Source organism: Alnus glutinosa, chromosome 11, assembly GCF_958979055.1.
Source record: "Alnus glutinosa chromosome 11, dhAlnGlut1.1, whole genome shotgun sequence".
NCBI classification, from domain to species: domain Eukaryota; kingdom Viridiplantae; phylum Streptophyta; class Magnoliopsida; order Fagales; family Betulaceae; genus Alnus; species Alnus glutinosa.
The window spans coordinates 18,823,842-18,845,866 of record NC_084896.1 but is presented as its reverse complement, the minus strand read 5'-3'; the positions used below and the strand labels follow the sequence as shown (position 1 = coordinate 18,845,866).

The window sequence follows — 22,025 nt, the reverse complement described above, 5'->3', positions numbered from 1 at the left end:
TCTATGGTACCATTGAAATGATGAAAGTTGTAACACCCTAGTATCATATTAAGAAGATTAGTAACTCACATAGAGTAGATGATTTATAAAGATAGTCATGAATGTCAAATTCCATATTTTATAATTATTAGGTGAAACTGAGATTTATAAAGAATTCTGGAGAAACTTCAAATTGACTAAGTCCTTTTGGGATGATAGCGCAGATGTGGCTAGCGCTTTTTCTTGGGTCGTTACAAATGGTATCAGAGCCACTTAGTAATGCCAGACCATGTGGTACTGGAGTGTTGCATGACGTGGCCCTAACAAGGACGTCATGAGTTTAAGATATGGAACTTGTAATATCTTAGTTTCATATTGGGAAGATGAGTAACCCACATAGAGTGGGTGATTTATAAAGATAGTCATAAGTGCTAAGTCTCACATTGCCTACTTATTAGATAAAATTAGATTTATAAGAAATTTTAAAAAAACTCCAAATTGGCTAATCTTTTGGGGTGATAGCGTAAATGTGACTAGTGCTTTACCTTAGGTCGTTACAAAATAGTTGGCTATAAAATTCCCGAAACGAGCAAACTCTTCAAATTGGTTTTCACTTCATTACCAAATCCGTATATTATTTATTCTTCTGCATATTTTCATTTGGTGTATTTATACGTGGTCATTGTTTTGATTGATTGGGATCAATTGCAAATTGGGGGTCTAAATTCGTTTTTCATAAATCAATCATTTTGATAGGTTTGCCATTTTTTTGGTCGTATGAGATCGCCTAAAAGAATCTACTAATATGTAGGGCCATAACTTCAAATCTCTCTTTCTTTACAACAGTTAAAAAAAAATAAAAAATAAAAAAATAAAAAATAAAAAAAAATAAAAAATAAAAAAAAAAATTAACCCCTTGTAATCATTCAATATCAAAGTCAGACCAGAAACCAAGAATACAAAAAGCACTAGTTTAGAGAATGTGGATATCGTCAATAGCTTCATCAATGGTACATGATTTTATGCATCTCGTCAATAGCTTCTTTTGAAATCAGTCTCAACGGTACATATATATATATATATATATTAAGCATTATCTATTGCTGATCACCAAATTCTTTTGATCAACTTGTGGAAACAAATCTGTCTTACAAGAATTTTTCTTCAACAGTGAGCTGCATGGGTTTTACTCAGACATGCTTGTTTTTCAATTGAGGAAATGTGTCGCATGTAGTACTCGCTCTTGACCTTCTTTAATCTTTTTCGTTCAAACTCAGTAAGGGAAACTTAACCTGCAAGACATAAATAAAAGATATACCAAGGTAAATACTCTGTCTTGCCATTTTGTCACCGACCAAAGCTATTGATGGGTCCAAACGACCAATCTCACACAGAGACAGCAGCCACTAATTTCATATTATTCTTATATTTCTACATAATATAAGCCCAAGTGTTAAAACTATATATATGCTTATGTAAATATCAGTATCCCTGGATTGAATTCTTAATATTCTAACTACATATTATAACCAGAAAAGTAGAAAAACAAAATTAGTGTTGTAAATGTTGCAATTAAACTTACCCCAACTTGAGAGAAGTATCGTCGTTGTCTTGGTGTTGAGGAGGATCAGCTGAGCTGCAAATATTGGTGATTGGCACAGATGACTGACCTTGTTCAGTTACATGTGTTTTAATCATTAACTGATTCTCCATCTGCTGAAACTGACATTTTCCATCAATTGAGAAAGTAGGGAAACCAAAAAACAGAAAAAAGAAAAAAGGAAATTCACGACCTGATACCTGTTTTAGTCGCTGATTATCCTCCACCAGTTGGGCTCCCTGCATTTAAAGGGACAGCAAGTAACACAACTTACAGCCCAGCAACAACCTCACAAAAACAAAGGTAGGGCCAACCTCAGGCACCTACAACACATCATAAGAGAACAAAACCAACAACATAGAAACCCAAAGAGTAAAACTGATAGAATATTTTATTCTCTATTTTATTTTCTAATATTACGTTTCAGGTTTATTTCCTACCTAAATTAGTCTAGGGTTTTGCGTTCAGGTTCTCCATTTATAGAGACTATTGTAATACATTATGATATATGTTGATACAATATAATTTTAGGAATTCCCAAAGAAGCAGAAAATAGTATAATAGAAAATAACACAATCACACAAGACACCAAGATTTAAGTGGTTCGGCTTAACAAGCCTATATCCATTGGCGGAGCCAATCCAGAGTAAATTCATTACCAAAAGATGGGAGTACAAAATGTAATACAGAAAAATTTACTCAAACCCAAAAACACCCAAATCTCACTCATACATAAAAGAGAATTAAATAAAAAAGTGAAAATACTCTGCACCTTACGGCCAAAAAGTGAGAAAACTGAAAGGGAGCTGCTCTTTCTCTTCATTGTCATTCTCTCTTCTTGTTTTTCTTTTTCTCACGAAGTTACTGCGCTCTATCTTGCTCAAAATGACAGAATGTGTCTTTAAGATGTAGTGACTAAGTCAGTCAAAAAAACTTCACCATGAGGTGAAGTGTCGAATGCTTCTCCAAGAAGTAAAGAAGAGGCAAAATGTGGCTAAAGAATGACCTCAAAACAACCAATAAAAGGGGCCACCACAAGACTTGTGAAATACAAGACGTTTCCTTCTAGGGTTTATTTCCTACCTTTATAATATTCAAAGGTCTATTGTTCACTACTCTTAGGTTCTCTATTTATAGACTGTTGTAACACATTATGAAATACTCAATATACAGGATGTAGCTCATACGTGTCTCTCTGTTTCCGCTCGTACTCTCTCTCTTCCTTTCCTCAATATATCTCTTCAATATAATTAACATAGTGTCAGAGCCATTTTCTTGTGGCCTTCAACGTCCTTGACTTTTTCCAGGTGTTCTTTGCGTGCTCTACGACTGTCTCATAATTCTATTAATCCACACGCTGCCGCATGCCTCTAAAGTCACTGCCAATCTCTACCATGCCTTCACCGCAACTCAATCTGGAAAAATAATCTCAAAATCAACCTTGCGAGGTACAGATTGTCGAAGAACTGCCACCAACGGTGTCCAGACGCGCAGCCACGAGCTGTCTGAAGCCTCTACCATGCGCCTCCAAGCTTCCCTGGGTAATCACGAGCCGGTGTACCCCTTCAACGTGTCATATTCACTTATGCGCATCTATTCACGATCTTACAACGTGACACATTTCTTCCACGCGTGTTCATGGATTCGGGCCGCCCAATTCGTCATCCTGTATCGGGTCCTTTTTAACTTGATCCACTAGGCCCAATCTCTAACCCGGTCCATAGAGCTTTCATATCAGATCGACGTTGTAAACGCTCGGTTCATTGGGTTTAGTCAAGTTAACGACCTGACCCATGGGTTTAGTCCCAGTTTGCCCAAACCAGTCTAGAAAGCTCAGCCGAATAGGTCAACTAGTCAACCCGACCCATCAGGTTAGACCAAAATCCTCCACCCGGTTCAGCCTAGCTGCCCATGTCAGTCCCACTCTCAAATTGGTCTAGAAGGCTCAGCCGAATAGGCCAACCAATCAATCCGGCTCACCGGGTTAGACCTGGTTCAGCTGACCAGAGCAACTAGGTGGAACTCAACCCGGTAAAAAAAGAAACCCCGAATTCAACCTGGCTCAGTTGTGCAGTCCAGCTGGGTTAGCCCATACATGGGCCAAATCAATATCAACCTGATTAAGTTGGCCTCCGGCCCAAATCCACGACCATCTTTCTCAACCCGGTCTAGCAGGATCAAGGCCAATAGGATCCTATTTCAACCCGTCCAACTGGGCCCAATAAATCTAGCCCAGCCAGCTGCCGCCAGCCCTCGCCTGCTGCTAAACTCCAACCACTTCGGCGACTTTTTGGCAGCATATTCGACGAATTTTCTGCCATCTTCGGGCAGATTCTCCGGAGAAAAAAAATTTATTTTCCTTTTCCAAACTCAAGCTTACACCTTGAGTTTGAGAGGGATATTAGAACATTTTATTTTCTAATATTAGTTTTCCTTCTAGGGTCTATTTCCTACCTTAATTAGTCTAGAGTTTCTTGTTCACTACACTTAGGTTCTCTATTTATACAAACTATTGTAACACATTATATACTCAATATACAAGATACAGCCAATACGTGTCCCTCCGCTTCCGCTCTTCCTCTCTATTCCTTTCTTCAATATATTTAATATCAGGCACCTACAACACATCGCAAGAGAACAAAACCAACAACATAGAAACCCAAGGAGTAAAACACTAGTACTGTTAGAAAACCCCAGACCATAAAAATGTTTCTGTTAGTGAGTGAAGGAGAAAAGCCTTACAGGGAACACACTCTGAGTCTAACTGGCAAAACAATGCCTTGGAACGTTTCTGCTTCTTATAGAAAGTAACAAAGCCAATACACATACAAAGACCTTGGCATAACGAAGACAAATTGTCTCTCTATGATTTTTATGAACTTGCATCAACATATTAATTTCTAGTTATCAAAAACTTTGCTCTAAAATTAAGTAATTGTGTCCAACTACGTATTCACGAATATCATCACCTAAGAAAGCATAAAGATGTTTTACATTCTATATTTTTCAAAATTATGATAACTGCATGAAATGTCTTAAAACATTTAAAGTTTGGCACATGACCTTCCGCTTAAGGGCACTGATCTCTTCTAGAAATCTATCATCCTGAAACACGTAAAAGCTTGTCACATTAACAGAAATTTCATCGCTCCATTATAATGCCAGCAAACAGAGACAATAAAGAGAGACAAACCTTTGCCTTTAAAACGCGCCTCAAGCCGGCGTCGAGAAGTTCCTCTAGTTTCTGTAGTTCTTCTATATTCAATAGTTGGAGCTCTTCTCCCATCATCTGCCTGTTAGGTGAAATCATTTTAACATTAATTCAGTGTGGCATGTGCATGCGATTACTGTAACAACTTGATATAGCAATGTCCTTACAATACCTCAGTCCATGAGTCTTCTCCACGATTTCATTGCTCAACAAGGTGTAGGTACTGCTGTCAATCTAAAAGGGCACAAAGAGTAGTCATTCATGAAGATTTTTAGTATACGATCTGTCTGCAAGCACTTTTAATATAGCAATAGTTGCTAAATTTTATTTTATTTTTTGACATGTCCACACAAAAGGGGGAGGGGGGATTCGAATTAGTAACCTCCACTTCAAGAGGCATGGTCCCCAGCCGATTGAGCTACCCATTGGCGACCAATCGTTGCTAAATTAAGTAGGCATTTCCTGCCTTCCAATAGAAATATTTAAAGATGTCATAAATGTTAGGGTCATCATTCTGAAATTGCTACAAGTAGTTTGTTCTCAGAGTTGTTCCACAAAAGACATCTACCTTTCATATTATGGTACGATTTTCTTTTACATGTAAGTTTCAAAAAGTTACATGAAGAAAAAGTCAAATTGTGGAAAAGAAATTTGTATTTATGATGTATCAAAACTGAACAATAGAATGACCTATTTATAGTTGAAGAGGCCAAAATAATGGAAATACAATAATTACATAATCATAAAATATTTCCTAGCATATTTACGGTAACTAATATGGTAGCAGATATTATCATAATATGTGGAGAATAATTCCATAATATATTGAGAAGATTATGAAAATATTTTGTCATAATCATGGAAAATATATGGTAATGTATGAGAATATACAATAATATAGTACCACATGAAAATTTCAGATAACAGTTTAATAAACAATATTCCTGACTCATGTTTCCTTACGATTGCATTAACATTTACGTAAAAATTAAGGAAATAAGACTGAAAGACGTTGTAAATAATGTAAACCCATAAGTTTAGAGGTATAAATCAACTATTTGAAGAGACTTTTAAGGTTTCTATTGTTAATCTGAAGAGTAATGATTCACCACCACCCAAAGATACCAATTTTCACCACATTACTTATGTGGCAAAGTGGTCCCCCACTACCTTTTGAGTTTTATAAATAAAATAAGGTGGTGAAAAGTGGTTTTATTACAAAAAATCTAAAGATGAGGGTATTATGTCGTGGATAATGTTTTTTTGATAAGTAATAAACTGGTCTTATTAAAAGCGTAAGGCGCCCCAAAATACACTGGAAGTATACAAGAGAAAGCTCTTAGCTAGAAAGCGAAAAAGAAACAGCCGAAAAAAAGAAGAAAGAAAACCCAACAACCCTAAAAAAACCCAAAACCAACGGAAGACACCAACCCTACACCATTTGCACATTTCCTTTCCTACGCTGGGAGGACGCGCTAAAATCACTGTAGTTGATGGAGCTTACCAAATTCAAAACTTCCCTCTTACCCTTGGTCTTTTGACGTGTTGCCTTAACTCCCTGATGGAAGTCCTCTTCAATGGCTTCCAAAATTGCCAATGACGGATCCATATCCTCATCACTGTCCAACTCCCAATCCAAAGTCAAATCTGGATGTAAAACACCCAAGGGGCAAGTGAATGTGTAGCCTAATAGGGCAGCTTCGAATATGCACCACCACGTTTCAAATCTGGTGCGCCTGGACATAGGATGGTTGAATGTAGAAAAGGTGTGCTATGATAAGGGATTATTTATTGAATCTGAGGAGCATGTTGATGATAATTTTGTTGATACTGAACAACGGCCCACTTATGATGCTGGGGAAGAATGTGAGAAGGAGATTGTCCAAGGAGATGAGAGTCCTTTGTTATTTGTGACTAGAGCGTGTTTCGTACCCCTTAAGTCTAAAGAGGATGTCTAGCGCCCCAATATTATCTTCCAATCTACTTGTACCATTGAGGGTAGGTGCGCAAGCTTGTAATTGACTTGGGGATATATAAGAATATGGGTTTTGAGGAAGCTGTTTAGAAATTGGGGGTGTAGACAGAGAAGCATCTTAGTCCCTACAGATTGACTTAGCTCAAGAAAGGAAACGAGGTAATTGTCTCTAAACGTTGCTTGGTGTCCTTTTCTATTGGATCAAAATATAGAAATAGTGCATGGTGTGATATGATTAGTGTCCTTTTCTATGGATACTTGTAAGATGTTTGTTCGATGAGTTTGATGATGTGTTTCCTGATGATTTATCTGAGGGCTTATCGCCTTTGAGGGATATACAACATTGGATTGATTTGGTGTCTGGTTCTAGTCTACCTAATTATCCCATTATTGCATCAGCCCTAAGGAGTACAGAGAGCTTAGGCGTTAGGTGGAGGCCATGTTGTCTAAAGGCCATATCAGGGAGAGTCTATGTCCTTGTGCAATGCCCGCTTTGTTTATGCCCAAGAAAGATGGGTCATGGAGGATGTGTGGATAGCCATGCTATTAATAAGATTATAGTTAGGTACAAAATTACTATACCTCGGTTTGAAGAGTGGGTATGAATGACCTTACACCACATGGTATTACTAAGTTGGCTCTAAGACTATTTGTCAAAAACTATGGAAAGCACTAGCCATATTTACGCTATTGCTCCAAAGGTACTGGTCAAAGTTGCAATTCAAACTCCTTAAAATCACTTATAATGCATAGTCTCACCTATTAAAGAACCAATACGGAACTTATAAAGTAAAATTATTTAAAAAAAAAAAAAAAAAACTATTTTCTTGAGTGTCACAATTTTCAGAATTACTTTGTATAAAATACCTTTTATTTTCTTCTTCTTCCTTTTATTTTATTTTTTATTTTTTATAAACATCATAAAAAGAAGGAAATGATTAATTTTTTTTGATAAGTAATGAAAGTTTTATTAAAATAAAAGCGTAAGACGCCCCTAAGTACACAAGGAGAATACAAAGGAACAACCAAAGCTGACCCACAAAGAAAACCAACAAGCCCACAAAGACTAAACCCAAAAGAAACACCCAAGAAGCAGCCCACAAAAACCCAACGAAACCCCAACAAAACCAGCCCATAAAACCCAGAGACTAAAACAACAAAAACAACACGCCCTGGCTAGAACCAAAACCACTGGCTTCAAATTACATCATCAATAGTTAAATTACAGAAACTTAGGATCTTTTGTGGTAAATACATCACATTATAAATATGTTTTCTAATATTCATGACTATTCCATCCCAGCTAACATCAAAAGTATTAAGGATCCTACCTAGGAAATCAACTTCTACTCAAACTCTAGTGTTAAGCTAGATAAGGTTCAGTTATATTAGAATTCAAACTCTATGATAGATAGATAAGAGATAAGTTAGATAAGAGTTCTAGTTCTATTGTATAGGAAGTAGATGCAGTTATGTGTTGTTATTCAAACTCTCTTGTAATCTTCTATATATATCAATGAGAACTCACATAGATGAGTACGGTTTTATAGCCAAATTATCCTTGTTCTATCATGGTATCAGAGCCCTCTCACCGACTAACGTCGTGATCCATGGCCAATTCAGACTCCGAGTTATCTGCCTCGGCAGCCTCCAACGCTTCACAGCCTCCCCCGCCATCTACCCAACCCACAGTTGTCTTCACCGTCCCAAATATGAATCACAACCTTAGTATTAAACTCTCCAAAGGCAATTTCAATGCCTGGAAAACTCAGATTCTCGCATATATCAAGGGCCAAGACGCCTATGGCTTTCTTGATGGCTCCTCACTACCTCTTGCACAGACTATTCCCAATCCCAACTCAACTGCCGGTGCTCTTGCCACCATAGTCAACCCTGACTTCCTTGCCTGGACTCTGCGTGATCAGATGATCCTGAGCATCCTTATTTCCACCCTGTCCGAGCCCTACGTCGTCCATGCTATTGGATGTGTCTCGGCTGCTGCTCTCTAGAACACGTTTCTCACCATGTTTGCTTCTCAAGCTCGTGCCCGTGTCATGCAGATTTACTTTCAACTCGCCACTGTCAAGAAGGGCTCCAACTCAATCACTGAGTACTTCTAGACTATCAAGACGTTAAGCGACACCCTTGCGGCCGCCGGTCAGCCTCTCAATGATTTTGAGAGCGTGTCTTTTCTTCTCAAAGGTCTCGAGTCAAAATATGATCCCTTTGTGACGTCTGTCACAACCCGAGTCGATCCCTTGTCCATTGATGAACTCTACGGTTACCTTCTCGCCCACAAGATGCGCCTGGACCAGCAACTTCCAGCTGTTGATGCTCTTCCCCCGGCTGCAAACTTCACCACCCGCAGTTCACCATCTCGGGGACGTGGATTTCGCGGACCTGGTGGTTGTCCTTACAACCGAGGCCGTGGGTCTTACTCCAGCAACCGCGGCCGTAGTTCTTACTTCTCTCAAGATGCAGCTTCTTCCACTCGGCCTTCAGTCAGATTTGTGGCAAACCTGGTCACTCTGCTATTCGTTGTTACCATAGACAGGATATGTCCTTCTCTGAACAGACTCAGCCACCACAACAGCAGCTCTCTCCACAGGCCTACTATACATCTCCGGTTCTACCAGCTGAGGAATCTTGGTACCCCGACACTGGGGCTACCCATCATATGACGAATGCGTTGCAGCATCTTAATGTCTCTCATGAGGACTATCATGGACAGGATCAAATTCGTGAGTGATGGAACAGGTTTGCCTATATCTCATATTGGTTCAACTTCTTTAAATCTTTCTCGTCGTACTTTTGTCCTAAATCAACTCCTTCGGGTTCCCTTAATCTGTAAAAATCTCCTTTCAGTTAGACAATTTGCCCTTGATAATTCTGTCTTTTTTGAATTTCACTCATCTTACTTTGTAATCAAGGACTCTCAAACCGGGATCATCCTCCATCAAGGGCGCACTAAAGATGGTCTCTATCACCTTCTTCCCTCGTCTGGGTCTTCATCAATAAATCAAGCACTTGTTGGTGATTGTACATCACCTGCTTCTTGGCACAAGCGCTTAGGTCACCCTGCATTTCGAACAGTCCACAGAGTTATTTCTCAGTTTCCGCTTCCAGTTCATTCCAATAAGGCATTCACCCCTTGCAAGATCTGTCCACAAGCTAAGGGTCATCAATTGCCGTTTTCTTCTTCTACTTCCAGCATTTGTAAACCTCTAGAATTAGTTTATTCCGATGTATGGGGACCTTCCCCAACTCTTTCAATTAATGGAAATCGGTTTTATGTGTCCTTTATTGATGCTTATAGTCGTTACACTTGGGTTTATCCAATTCAAGCTAAATCTGATGTTATGCCAACCTTTCTCCAATTTCAAACCATGGCTGAACGTCTACTAAATTCCAAAATAATAAGCGTTCAATCTGATTGGGGTGGCGAATATTGCAACCTTCATTCTTATTTTCAAACTCATGGCATAACTCATCGTATCTCTTGCCCTCATACAGACCAACAACAAGGATGTGTAGAAAGAAAACATAGGCATCTTATTGACACTACTCTAGCTCTCTTGGGCTGAAAGCCATCTCCCTAAAAAATTCTGGGATGAGGCCTGTCTCACTTCATGCTATCTTATTAACCGATTGCCAACACCTTTGTTACAAAATAAATCACCTTTTGAGAAACTCTTTAATCAAATTCCGGATTATAAGTTTCTTAAGGTGTTCGGCTGTGCTTGCTGTCCAAACTTAAGACCCTATAATTCTCATAAATTTTCCCCACGTTCCAAAGAGTGTCTCTTTCTTGGGTATAGTCAACATCATAAAGGCTATAAATGTCTTCACATTGATTCTGGGCGGGTGTACATCTCCCGAGATGTCATCTTCCATGAAGATCAATTTCCTTTTGCTTCTGTCTCTTCTGTTTCTCCTTCTCCTTCACCAGTTCAGGCACCGGTTCTTCCTCCTTTACTTCCAACACCTCCTGTCACTTCTAAGCTACAAATTCCAGCAGTTGTCTCTTCTTCTAATTCTTTTTCCAGTTCTCCTTCTCCTACCTCTGCTAAGATTAGCCTGCCCAATTCTAACTCTCACACGGATAGTCCTCCTGTTCGGGTACATCCCATTCGTACAAGGTCGATGAATCAAATTTTTCAGCAAAGACAACTTACAGATGGCACCATCCGATACCCAGTTCCACAGGTTTTAGTGGCAGAAACACATTCAGCTCTTGTTGAACCAACTTGCTTCTCCAATGCAATAAAAGTTCCGGAATGGAGAAATGCTATGCAAGTTGAATTTAATGCTCTCCTTCAAAACCAAACTTGGTCTCTTGTTGCTAAGCAGCCTTCTCAGAATCTTGTAAGCTGTAAATGGGTATTCAAGCTTAAGAGGAAAGCTGATGGGTCCATAGAACGACATAAAGCACGTCTAGTTGCTAAGGGCTTTCATCAACAGGCCGGTGTTGATTTTGGAGAGACCTATAGTCCTGTTGTCAAGCCTACAACCATTCGGACAGTTCTTTCTCTTGCCTTTTCAGCAGGTTGGTCACTAAAGCAGATTGATATTCAGAATGCATTCTTGCATGGTTTTCTATCCGAGGATGTATACATGGTCCAACCACCTGGTTTTCTTCATCCTAGCTTTCCTAATCATGTGTGCAAGCTTCAAAAGGCGATTTATGGCTTAAAACCAGCCCCCCGTGCTTGGTTTTCTCGCCTCAGCAATAAGTTAATTCAGATTGGTTTTGTGGGTTCTAAGGCCGACACTTCTCTCTTCATTTATCGCACCAAGACAGTAACTATTTATCTCCTAATTTATGTCGATGACATAATAATCACAGCATCGGATCCAGCTGCAATTACAGAACTTTTGAAGCTTCTCAATGTTGATTTTGCCGTAAAAGATTTAGGTGATCTTCAGTATTTTTTAGGTGTTGAAGTCAATAAAGTTGAAGCGGGTCTTCTTCTCTCTCAGAAACGATATATATTGGATCTCTTGAAGAAAACAAAAATGCATGAAGCCAAGCCTATCTCTTCTCCAATGGCGTCTTCTTCAAGTCTCTCTGCCTTCTCTGGTGATCCAATGGAAGATCCAACCTTATATCGCAGCAGTGTAGGGTCATTACAGTATCTCTCCCTCACCAGACCAGATTTAGGGTTTGCAGTCAATAGAGTGTGCCAGTTTATGCACCGCCCTCTTCAGCCTCATTGGCAAGCAGTTAAAAGAATCCTTCGGTACTTGAAACACACGCTTTCTCATGGTCTTCTTATTAGTCGTACTTCTTCTCTTCAGTTGCAAGCATACTCGGATGCTGACTGGGCTGGATGTCCAAATGATCGACGATCCACAGGTGCATATTGTGTTTTTCTTGGTTCTAACTTGGTATCTTAGAGCTCACGCAAACAACCTACAGTATCTAGGTCCTCAACAGAAGCAAAGTATAAGGCAGTTGCAAACACTATTGCCGAACTCCTATGGATTCGTGCTTTACTTCAAGAACTTGGAATCAGTTTACATTCTCCACCAACACTTTGGTGTGATAATATTGGGGCTACATATATGTCGGTTAATCCGTTTTTTCATGCTCGTACAAAGCATGTGGTGATCAATTTTCACTTTGTTCGTGATCGGGTAGCTGATAAATCCTTGGAAATCCGGTTCATTCCTAGTTCAGATCAACTTGCTGATGTTCTTACTAAACCACTAGTCTCCCAACGTTTTCAGCAACTATGTTTCAAGCTCAACGTGCGATCTTCCCCGTTGATCTTGCGGGAGGGTATTAAGGATACTACCTAAGAAATCAACTTCTACTCAAACTCTAGTGTTAAGCTAGATAAGGTTCAGTTATATTAGAATTCAAACTCTATGATAGATAGATAAGAGATAAGTTAGATAAGAGTTCTAGTCCTATTGTATAGGAAGTAGATGCAGTTATGTGTTGTTATTCAAACTCTCTTGTAATCTTCTATATATATCAATGAGAACTCACATAGATGAGTATGGTTTTATAGCCAAATTATCCTTGTTCTATCAAAAAGAGACATTATTCACCCACTAAAAAGTATATATCTAACCTGGAACTCGAAAGATGGTTGGTCCATTTTGTCGAGATCCTTTGAATGCAGATTTTTTCGTGTTTCAATTACCTGCTGCATACTTCAAACAACAAACGAATAGCGATTTAGTTCATTCCTCTGTTTCCTAAAAATAAAATAAAAGTAGACATTAAGTTAAATTTTTTTAAAATATACTACTTTTACTTAAAATTTAAGATAGTTAATTTTTTCAAATGATATATATATACGGGCTGCTGACTGAAGATGTAAATCTCATATTCACATATCTGTTGATGTCTGAGCAGTTGAAGAAACCCCCTAGCTTCATGGAGAGGTATGAGCAGATAAATAATACTTTAGGAGGGGGTACTTGTGATTCTGCAAGTACTCGAGTTTGTTTGAATCTCGCTCGAGTGTCGCTCGATAGTTGTTCAACCAAGATGCTACGAGAGACAAACAGAAAGTTTCCATGATGATTTGCTCGACCTTCACTTGAGTGAGATTGCGACTAATTGCCAGACATAAAATTCACTCGAAACTCATACGATGATTCGGTCGATCGAGTTTGCGATTATTTTAATTAAAGGCTAGTTTTGTAATTTTTCTTTCTAAGTTGCAGCCCTAACTTCGATTTAAGCACAATAAAGACAACTTGGCCGCCTGGTTGATGTTATTCTTCAATTTGATTAATTAGAAACACTATTGAGAGAGTTTTTCCACCATTGCCTATAATTCTTAGAGTTTTCTAGGATTTTATACATGAGTTGTGAATTCTAGTCTGCAGATTCAACTTCTAACTATGCCACACTGCATAATTTGATATCATAGCCTTGATACTTTCCTACCATGGCACGTAGAGGAGCACATGGGGGAAGACATACAACCATTGGTTACAAACACAATGAAGCGCGATGATCTTGCAGAATCAGACGATCAATTGGTTTCAAGTTACACTAGAGGTATTGAACAACAGTTTCAAGACTTTAAATTTCATTCATCCTGATAATGTATCTGACGCCCATCAAAGGGCCCTACATTTGATGAAACTTTTAACTGCGAGGCCAGTAGGTGTCGTAGAAGGGAATAATGGTGGTATTAGTCACATAAATCCCACACCCCCTCACCGCAATGTTGTTCCCCTAACTGCACAGATTAGAGGGCAAGCAAAAGCGCAGACTAAAAGGACAGCTTCAACTAGTGCCCCTCCATGTTATTTCAAATGTAGTGAGCCGAGACATAGGATGGTTGATTGTAGGAAAGGAGACCGTTGTGGTAAGGGATTATTTCTTGTGTAATACCTCGAAAAAAAAAAATCCTTTTTATTAAACACGTGGATTTTAAAAAATCATTGGAGAGCATTAATTTCATTAGAATAAAATTTTGTAATAATGTTTTTACTAAAGAAAATAGCTTTTAAAATGCGTACAACAAGAAACTTTAAACCCTTGAGTAACCAAAGAGCTTATTTTATTTATTTGTGTGATTAAGGGCTGAAAACCCCAATTTTTGGGAGTGATTGATCAGTGCCTGCTTAGCATGCAAAATCAATGTGCCCAAAACATGAGGAGACACAGGTCTTTCCCTATAAAATGGCCAAGAATCCTAGGGAAAGTCATTTTGTTAGGTTTTTATGTTGCCCTATTTGTTGATCAAAACAAGTGTTGGAAGTCATTAATGTAACACCCAAAGAATTTATTAGGATAACTAAAAGTATTTTGGTATAAATATTGGTATTAAATTAGATAAAAGATTGAAACTGCCAGAGACTGCTCTTTGGTAGAACCTAGGACTAATTACCTATCTTCACAAGGGGCGAAAGGGCAGAGGGAATTGAACAGGTTGGCTTGGTCCATTAACTATGAGAAGAAAGGGGTTCACTTTGATAGAGGCAGGCATAAGGGTAGGGGTTCATCCCGTTTATATGACGCCTAAAATATTAATTTTTTTGATAAGTTTTTTTTTTTTTTTTTTTTTGGAACATTAAAGGGCTTAATGCGATTGAGAAAAGATTGGAGATTAGAGGGCTTCTAAGGGATTGGAAGACGGATATTTTATGCTTGGTAGAAACAAAGATGACAGTTATCCCAAGGGAGGTGGTGCAGAGTTTATGGGGTTGCTATCATGTTGAATGGTGCTATTTGAGTGCCAATGGAGCATCGGGTGGGATAGAAGGGTGGTGGAGAAAGTGTAGGAATGTGTAGGTAGATACATCGTTGCTTGTTCTTAGTGCAACTCTGGAGATAATGTAGTTTGGGCTTTGGAGGGGGGGGGGGGTTATGGTCCGAATGATGACAGGGATAGGATTACCATTAGATTGGGCGTGGGATGAGGATTTTGCGTTGGCTGGGGACTTTGGGGAGGAAGCTATGGCAATTCGAGATGCCATGGAAGAAGAATTTCAGCGAGACAAGATGATTGCGCGCCAAAAGTCCAAAGGAAAGAGAGAGCTCCTGAACCTGCATAGCTCCATCAATTATGGCGATGATTTTATTCCTGCCAGGCGTAGGAAAGGCAAGGCCCACGTGATGTAGGCTTTGGCGGGTTGTGGGTTGTTTTTCCGGTGCTTTTTGGTATTGCTTTGTAGTTCGGTTTGGGCTGGCTTGGGTTTTTGGGGTGTCTATTGGGGTGTCTATGGGTGTCTCTGGGTTTTGTTGTAGTGGGTGTTTTTTTGGGGGGAGGGGGGGGGGCGTTTTTAGGGTTTTGTGGGTGTTGTTAGGGTGTTTTGTCTTCTGGGCTTTCGCTTTCTAGTTAGGTGTCTCCTGTTGTATACTTCTAGTGTACGTAGGGGCGCCTTACGCTTTTAATAAAACTAATCTTACTTATCAAAAAAAATGATGACAGGGATAGGAGGGATTTGTGGGTTGAATTAGCTGGATTGATGAGTTCGTGGGAGTTGCCTTGGTGTATTGGGGAGGATTTTAACGTGGTTTGTTTTCCTAGTGAGAGGTCTAGTGGTGCCGGCTATTCTGCAGCCATGGAAGAGTTTTCAAACTTCATTTTCATGCATAATTTGGTGGATCTACCCCTTGAAGATAGCCAGTTTACTTGGTCAAATAATCAGGAAGGTCAAATATGGTCTAGAATCGATAGGTTCTTAGTTTCTCCGAAGTGGGAGGAACGCTTTCCTGATGTGTCATAGAGGAGATTGCCTAGACTTCTCTCTGATCACTTTCCTTTGTTTTTGGATTGTGGGGCACCAAGAGGGGGAAACAGGTATTTTAAGTTTGAGAACATGTGGCTGAATTATGAGGGTTTTGTTGAGCAGGTTTAAAAATGGTGGATGTCTTATGAGTTTTCTGGTTTACCAAGTTTCATTTTGGCTAATAAATTGAAGGCTTTGAAGACAGATTTGAAGAAACAGAATGAAGAAGTGTTTGGTGATATAGGGAAAAAGAAGAAGGAATTATTGGAGGGTATTCGAGAGTTGGATTTAGTTGAAGAATGCCGTTGCCTAGAGGAGGACGAAAAGGTTCGAAAGGTAGATATGTCGAGAGAGCTCGAGAAGGCTCTTCTTTTTGAGGAAATGAATTGGAGGCAAAAATCTAGAGCTTTGTGGTTGAAGGAAGGGAACAAGAACACAAATTTTTTTCATAGGGTGGCCAACTCACATCTTAAATTCAATCAAGTGGACTCTTTGAGTATTAATGGTACAATTTCCAAGAATCCTGTAGAGATTAAGGAGCATATAGTCCAATATTACAACAATCTGTACTTTGAGAATTGTTCATGGCGGCCTAGGGTGGAGGGCCTATCTTTCTTATCCATTGATGAGAATGAGAGCTTTTGGTTAGAAAGAGCGTTTGAGGAGAAGGAGGTGTGAGATGTGATCAGGGATTTGAATGGAGATAAGGCGCCAGGTCCTGATGGCTTCTCTTTTCTTTCTGAAGTGTTAGGATTTTTTAAAAACTGACATTATGGCTGTTTTTGCAGAATTTCATGCTCGAGGCAAGTTTGAAAAAAGCTTTAATGCTACTTTTGTCTCTTTGATTCCTAAGAAGGCTGGTGCCATGGAAGTGAGAGATTATCGCCCTATTAGTTTGGTAGGGGGGATCTACAAAATTATTTCAAAGGTCCTCGCGAACAGGTTTAAATCAGTTTTGGGCAAGATTATCTCCAACTCTCAAAATGCGTTTATTGGTGGTCGACAAATATTGGACTCAATGCTTATTGCCAACGAATGTGTGGATAGTCAAATTCGATTAGGGGACCCTGGGCTGCTGTGTAAGTTGGATCTGGAGAAGGCTTATGATCATGTGAATTGGGATTTCTTGCTCTGTGCCGCACCGTTGTGGATTTCTTGCTCTATTTACTTAACAATGCAAGGTTATATATTTTGATATATGTCTATATCATAAATTGTTGTGTGGGTGATGGGTCTCATATTCGCTTTTGGCATGATCTTTGGTGTGAGGACAAGCCTCTCAAGCTTTGTTATCCAGCTTTGTACTCTATTGCGCATTCTCCTGATGCTTGGGTGGTGGATAATTTGTCTGTGGTAGGAGGCGTGGTTCATTGGAATGTTCTCTTTACGCGCTATGCTCAGGATTGGGAGGTGGAGATGGTGATGTCCTTCTTTGATCAGTTATACTCTACTCGAGTTCGGCATGGGGAGGTTGATAAGGTGGTGTGGAATCTTTCCAAGATGAGGAATTTTGAAGTGAAGACTTTCTACAAAGCTTTAGTTTGTCACGAGGCAGCCTCTTTTCCTTGGAAGGGTATATGGCGTGTTAAAGCTCCGAAGCGGGTGGCTTTCTTCGTTTGGACAGCGGCTTTAAGAAATATCTTAACTCATGACAATTTACGTAGGCGTGGTATTGTGGTGGTAGAGTGGTGTGTTATGTGTAAGAAGTATGGGGAGTCTGTTGATCACATTCTTCTTCATTGTGATGTGGCGCGGGTTGTTTGGAGTTTTTTTTATAGCTTGTTTGGGGTGGAGTGGGTGATGCCTAGTAGTGTCTTGGATTTATTGACTGGTTGGGGCACTTTGCTGGGTCGTGGTCCTGTTTTCCGTATTTGGAAGCAGGTTCCTTTATGTGTTTTATGGGGCTTGTGGCGTGAGAGAAATTCTAGGCTTTTTGAGGATGTGGAGGTTTCAGTTGGGGCTCTTTGTAGAAATGTACTTAATATGTTATATCTTTGGGTGTCGGTGCATAGCCCAGGTAGTATGTTGTTCGCTGACTTTTTACTCTCTTGTTCTTTTATTTCCTCTGTATAGGGGCACTTTTGTATACTTCTTGTGTACTAGGGTTGCGCCCCTCTGCTCTTTTTAATGAATCCTTACTTATCAACAAAAAAAAAAAAAATTGTTGTGTTTGTTGTTTGTTTTCTTCTACTAAGTTGGGGTTTATATTGGGTAAACCATTACAACCCTTGTTGTTGTACTGGGATTTTCACTATTATCATCTCCTTGTCGTAGTTGGAAAGAATACAACTTCTCAAAGAAAGATACTACCACCTCCACCTCCCAATTCTAAACTGGTCTAGTAAAAATTACATTCAATTGAATAATCCTTTCTCGAATTGCATGTTATTCGCCACCCACACACCGTTCTTTGAGCAATACTAAACAAATCCGAATAAAATAACTTCAACGGATTATCGCCACACCAAACATCATGCCAAAAACCTAACCTTTGGTCAAATCGCCCTTACTCTCCTACCGATCGTCAATGTTTTAAATGCCAAGGATTCGGTTAGATCGCTTCCGATTGTTCTAAGCATAAAATTATTTCTCTTGTGGAAGAGGTGGACGAAGAAATAGAAGTCATCTATGCCGATCAAGGGAATCTATAATGGTTTGTGGGAGCTTGAGAGCAGGCCATTTGGAAGACGATGATTTGCTTCAAAATAATATTCTCATACTCGAGTTATAATTACTTCTCATGGCAAGGTATGTGATGTTATATTAATAGGGTAAGTTGTAAGAATGTTGTGGTGTTTCCTTGATTTCCTTGCTCGTTTCTCTAGTTAGGCATTTCCTTTTGTATACTCCCAATGTACTAAGGGGCATCTCACACTTTTAATAAGATTGACTTATTACTTATCAAAAAAAAGATATATGGTGGAAAAATTGAAGCATAAAATGGAAGATAGTCCTCAACCATACATGATTTCTTGACTTCACAAGGGTAATTAGGTAAGAGTACATAAACATTGCTTGGTTCAGTTTTCTTTTGGAAAGAAATATGCGGATGAAGTGCTGTCTAATGTTATTCCTATGAACGCATGGCATTTGTTACTTGTTCGTCCACAGCAATATGATAGAAAGGTTATTCATGATAGGTGTAAAAATACTTAATTATTCTTTTGTGAAAGATAGAGTGAGTGTGGTTTTAGAGCCTAATAAAATGGAGAGTTGTCCCAAGCCTCCTAAAGGGGAAGGAAATAATTTGTTGTCAAAAGCCGGAGTTGAGAAGGCCTTAATGGAGTCTACTTATCCTATGCCATGAGGAAAATGAGGACAAAAGGGAGTTACCTCTTATCATGGATACATTACTCCATGAGAAAAATGAGGACAAAAGGGTGTTACCTCTTATCATTGATACATTCTTAGCGCATGTGTGTTGATAGTAAAGCAGTGAATAAAATTACTATCAGGTTGCGGTTTCTTATTCTACAACTTGATGATCTCTCTGACCAATTGCATGGTACTATTGTTTCATTTGCAAGATTGATCTTCGAAGTGGGCATCATCAAATCCAAATGAGACCGGAGGATGAGTATATAGAATACCACTTTCAAGACTGGAGATGATTACTATACCATTCAAACTTTTTAATGGTTCTTGTAATTTTATGTGCCTCACGAATCATGTCTTTAAACCTTTTATTGAATTATTTTTTATAGTTTACTTTGATGATATCTTAATGTAGATCAAGCAGACAGATCAACACTTGCTGCATTTTCAGCAGAATTTTTCGAAGCTTCGAGAGAACAAAAGTTTTATACAAACTTGAAGAAGTAACACTTTTGCACAACCAGTCTGGTGCTCTTGGGTTTTGTGATCTCTAGTGAGGGAATTAAGATGGATTGGAGAAATCAAAAAAAAAAAAAAAAAAAAAAAAAAAAAGAAGAAGAAAGAGAAAGAAAGAAGATGGATTGGAGATAGGTGGAAGCAATCACAAGTTGGCCTGTTCCAAAATCTATTCATGCTATCAAAAGTTTTCATGAGTTAGCTAGTTTCTTTTTTATCGTTGTTTTATCTGAATTTTCAGCACTATTATTGTACCTACAACTAAATATTGCTGGGTTTTGAAGGTCGATCTTAAGAAGAATCAGGTGACTGAGGCTCCCGTTCTTATTTTACCATTCTTTGAAGTACCTTGTGATGCTTCTAATATGAGTCTTGACGCTGCTCTTAGTCAAGAAGGTAATTCCAATGTAATAGGACACGTGTAAATTGAGGATATATATCAACAAGACAACAAAATTTTGTAGCTTCATGATAACAATTTGTCTTCTAAAGCATGCGATATAATTCCAAACTATGTTCCTAAATTAGTGCATTAATATCATTCATGTGATAATATCGACATCAACTGTTTTAATCCCAAAAATATTTTCCTAAATTAGTCCACCGTATCATTCATTTGGGTATACGCTATATTTTAGTAAGACATCATTAGAAGGAGAATAAATTAAAGCGGAATCAATAAATTAATTATGAGGAAGTGCAAAACCGCAAAGACTGTCAACTCTAAAACATCGGGAAAGTAAAACATTGATTATACATGGTAAGTGAATAGGCTTATTGACGTATATTTTTCTCTTGCATGAAAGTTGAAAAATGTGCTTTGGAAAAACCATAAGACTCTTTATTTGATGAATCCTAAGTAGAAAGATGCGAGAGAGAGAGAGAGAGAGAGAGAGAGAGAGAGAGAGAGAGAAACCTTGAGCTGGCGTAGTGAAAGAGCTTTCCGGTAGCAGAAAAGACTATGAGAGCTATTTCAGCGCCGCAGAGAGTTGAGAGCTCCAGAGCCTTCTTAAACAGGCCCCTCCTCCTCTTAGAGAAAGTCACCTGCCTTGCCGTCGTGTTCTCGATCTTTTTTATCTGGATTTTCTTCCTCGTCATTTTTGCGACAAAAAATGATCCGACGATCCCTTTTACACCAAACCAATTAACCAAATTGTCAGTCCGATCGAAATCAAAACTATACTTTTTACTACAAAAGAGGAATAATTATCCTTCACAACTGTTTTCAATCAAAGTATCAGATCAAACAAGTATCTCAGACAGAGCAAATTCAAACTCCTACACATGAAAAATATAGAAAGGGAGAAGCTTTAATGCGAAATCATATAGAAAATCAAAACATCGGACAAAAAACAAGAATTAACCTTTACACAAAATTAAAGAAAACCAGTCTTTCCATAAAGAGAAAGAGTATAAGCTAAAATTTAACCTACCTTTCAGACAGCAATCAATTAATTTAGCAGATCTTCCACCAGTCTTCTAGCGATTAAGCATTCTATAAATGGAAAATGTGGAGAGAGAGAGAGAGAGAGAGAAAGAGAGAGAGAATCCAAGGAAAGAAGAAAGATGGGTTATGCACTTTTTCCAAATTTAGCCAAGAATCTCAAACCAACCCTAATTTTCAGAAGCACTGCGGGAGTGAAGAAGAAGAATAAAACCTAGCAATCCAAGCTTAATGAGTTTGCAAATTGCAAGGGGTGATGCCGTGGGAGATATATAGCGAATGGCATGAATTTCTAGCTTCATTGTTCGCCTACTTTTCCTTCTTGTCGTTTTGTGGGGCTGTTTAAATCAAGGCCACCAATGGCTTTCTGCGACCAGATGTTTAGGGAGAGAGAGAGAGAGAGAGAAAGTGAATGAGAAAGACATAAATAAAATTCACGTTTTTTTTTTTTTTTTTTTTTTGGGTCAGGCGGAGGGGGTTATCTGCAATTTTAGAAGGTTGTTGATTAAGATAGATAATAAAGTGCAGGATATTTTTTTATATGGTGCGGTTTTCTTTCCGTACAAATTGGCAGGCTGCATTACTGGGCCGGAATTATGACATCTTTGTTCCCATTACGTCCCCTCAACCGTCCATTCTCATGAGTCGCTCTATCAATGTAAATGTATATCTTAACTCTTAAGAAACTAATCGTCCGCTTAAGTTTGCGATTTCAAAAAATACGATTTAAAATCACAATTTTAAAATGTAAGATTTAAAAAAAATAATAATAATAATTTTT

At 38.7% G+C, this 22,025-nt stretch overlaps 1 protein-coding gene across 3 annotated transcripts; it reads right to left on the bottom strand.

Annotated features, from left to right (window-relative positions):
- Positions 1–897: 897 nt before the first annotated feature.
- Positions 898–21,336, bottom strand: LOC133882248 (MADS-box protein JOINTLESS-like). Of its 3 annotated transcripts, none has more exons than XM_062321371.1 (9): positions 21,234–21,336; positions 20,717–20,927; positions 12,846–12,927; positions 4,963–5,024; positions 4,773–4,872; positions 4,643–4,684; positions 1,780–1,818; positions 1,562–1,701; positions 898–1,271 (listed from the first exon to the last, which is right to left on the bottom strand). In XM_062321371.1, the coding sequence occupies exons 2-9, from the start codon at positions 20,896–20,898 to the stop codon at positions 1,253–1,255; spliced, it is 666 nt and encodes a 221-aa protein (XP_062177355.1). In that variant the 5' UTR covers positions 20,899–20,927; positions 21,234–21,336; the 3' UTR covers positions 898–1,252. The 3 variants fall into 3 exon arrangements, with proteins under 3 accessions (XP_062177355.1, XP_062177356.1, XP_062177357.1); XM_062321372.1 differs by having other exon boundaries at positions 1,562–1,695; XM_062321373.1 differs by having other exon boundaries at positions 1,562–1,692.
- Between the last annotated feature and the right edge of the window lie 689 nt (positions 21,337–22,025).

Excerpts from the sequence above, each read along its gene's own strand:
- LOC133882248 (XM_062321371.1), bottom strand. The coding sequence starts at position 20,898 with ATGACGAGGAAGAAAATCCAGATAAAAAAGATCGAGAACACGACGGCA. Across the intron at positions 12,928-20,716 it reads TTTCACTACGCCAGCTCAAG|TATGCAGCAGGTAATTGAAA; the intron begins GTTTCTCTCTCT and ends TGTTGTTTGAAG. Across the intron at positions 4,685-4,772 it reads GGCGCGTTTTAAAGGCAAAG|GATGATAGATTTCTAGAAGA; the intron begins GTTTGTCTCTCT and ends TACGTGTTTCAG.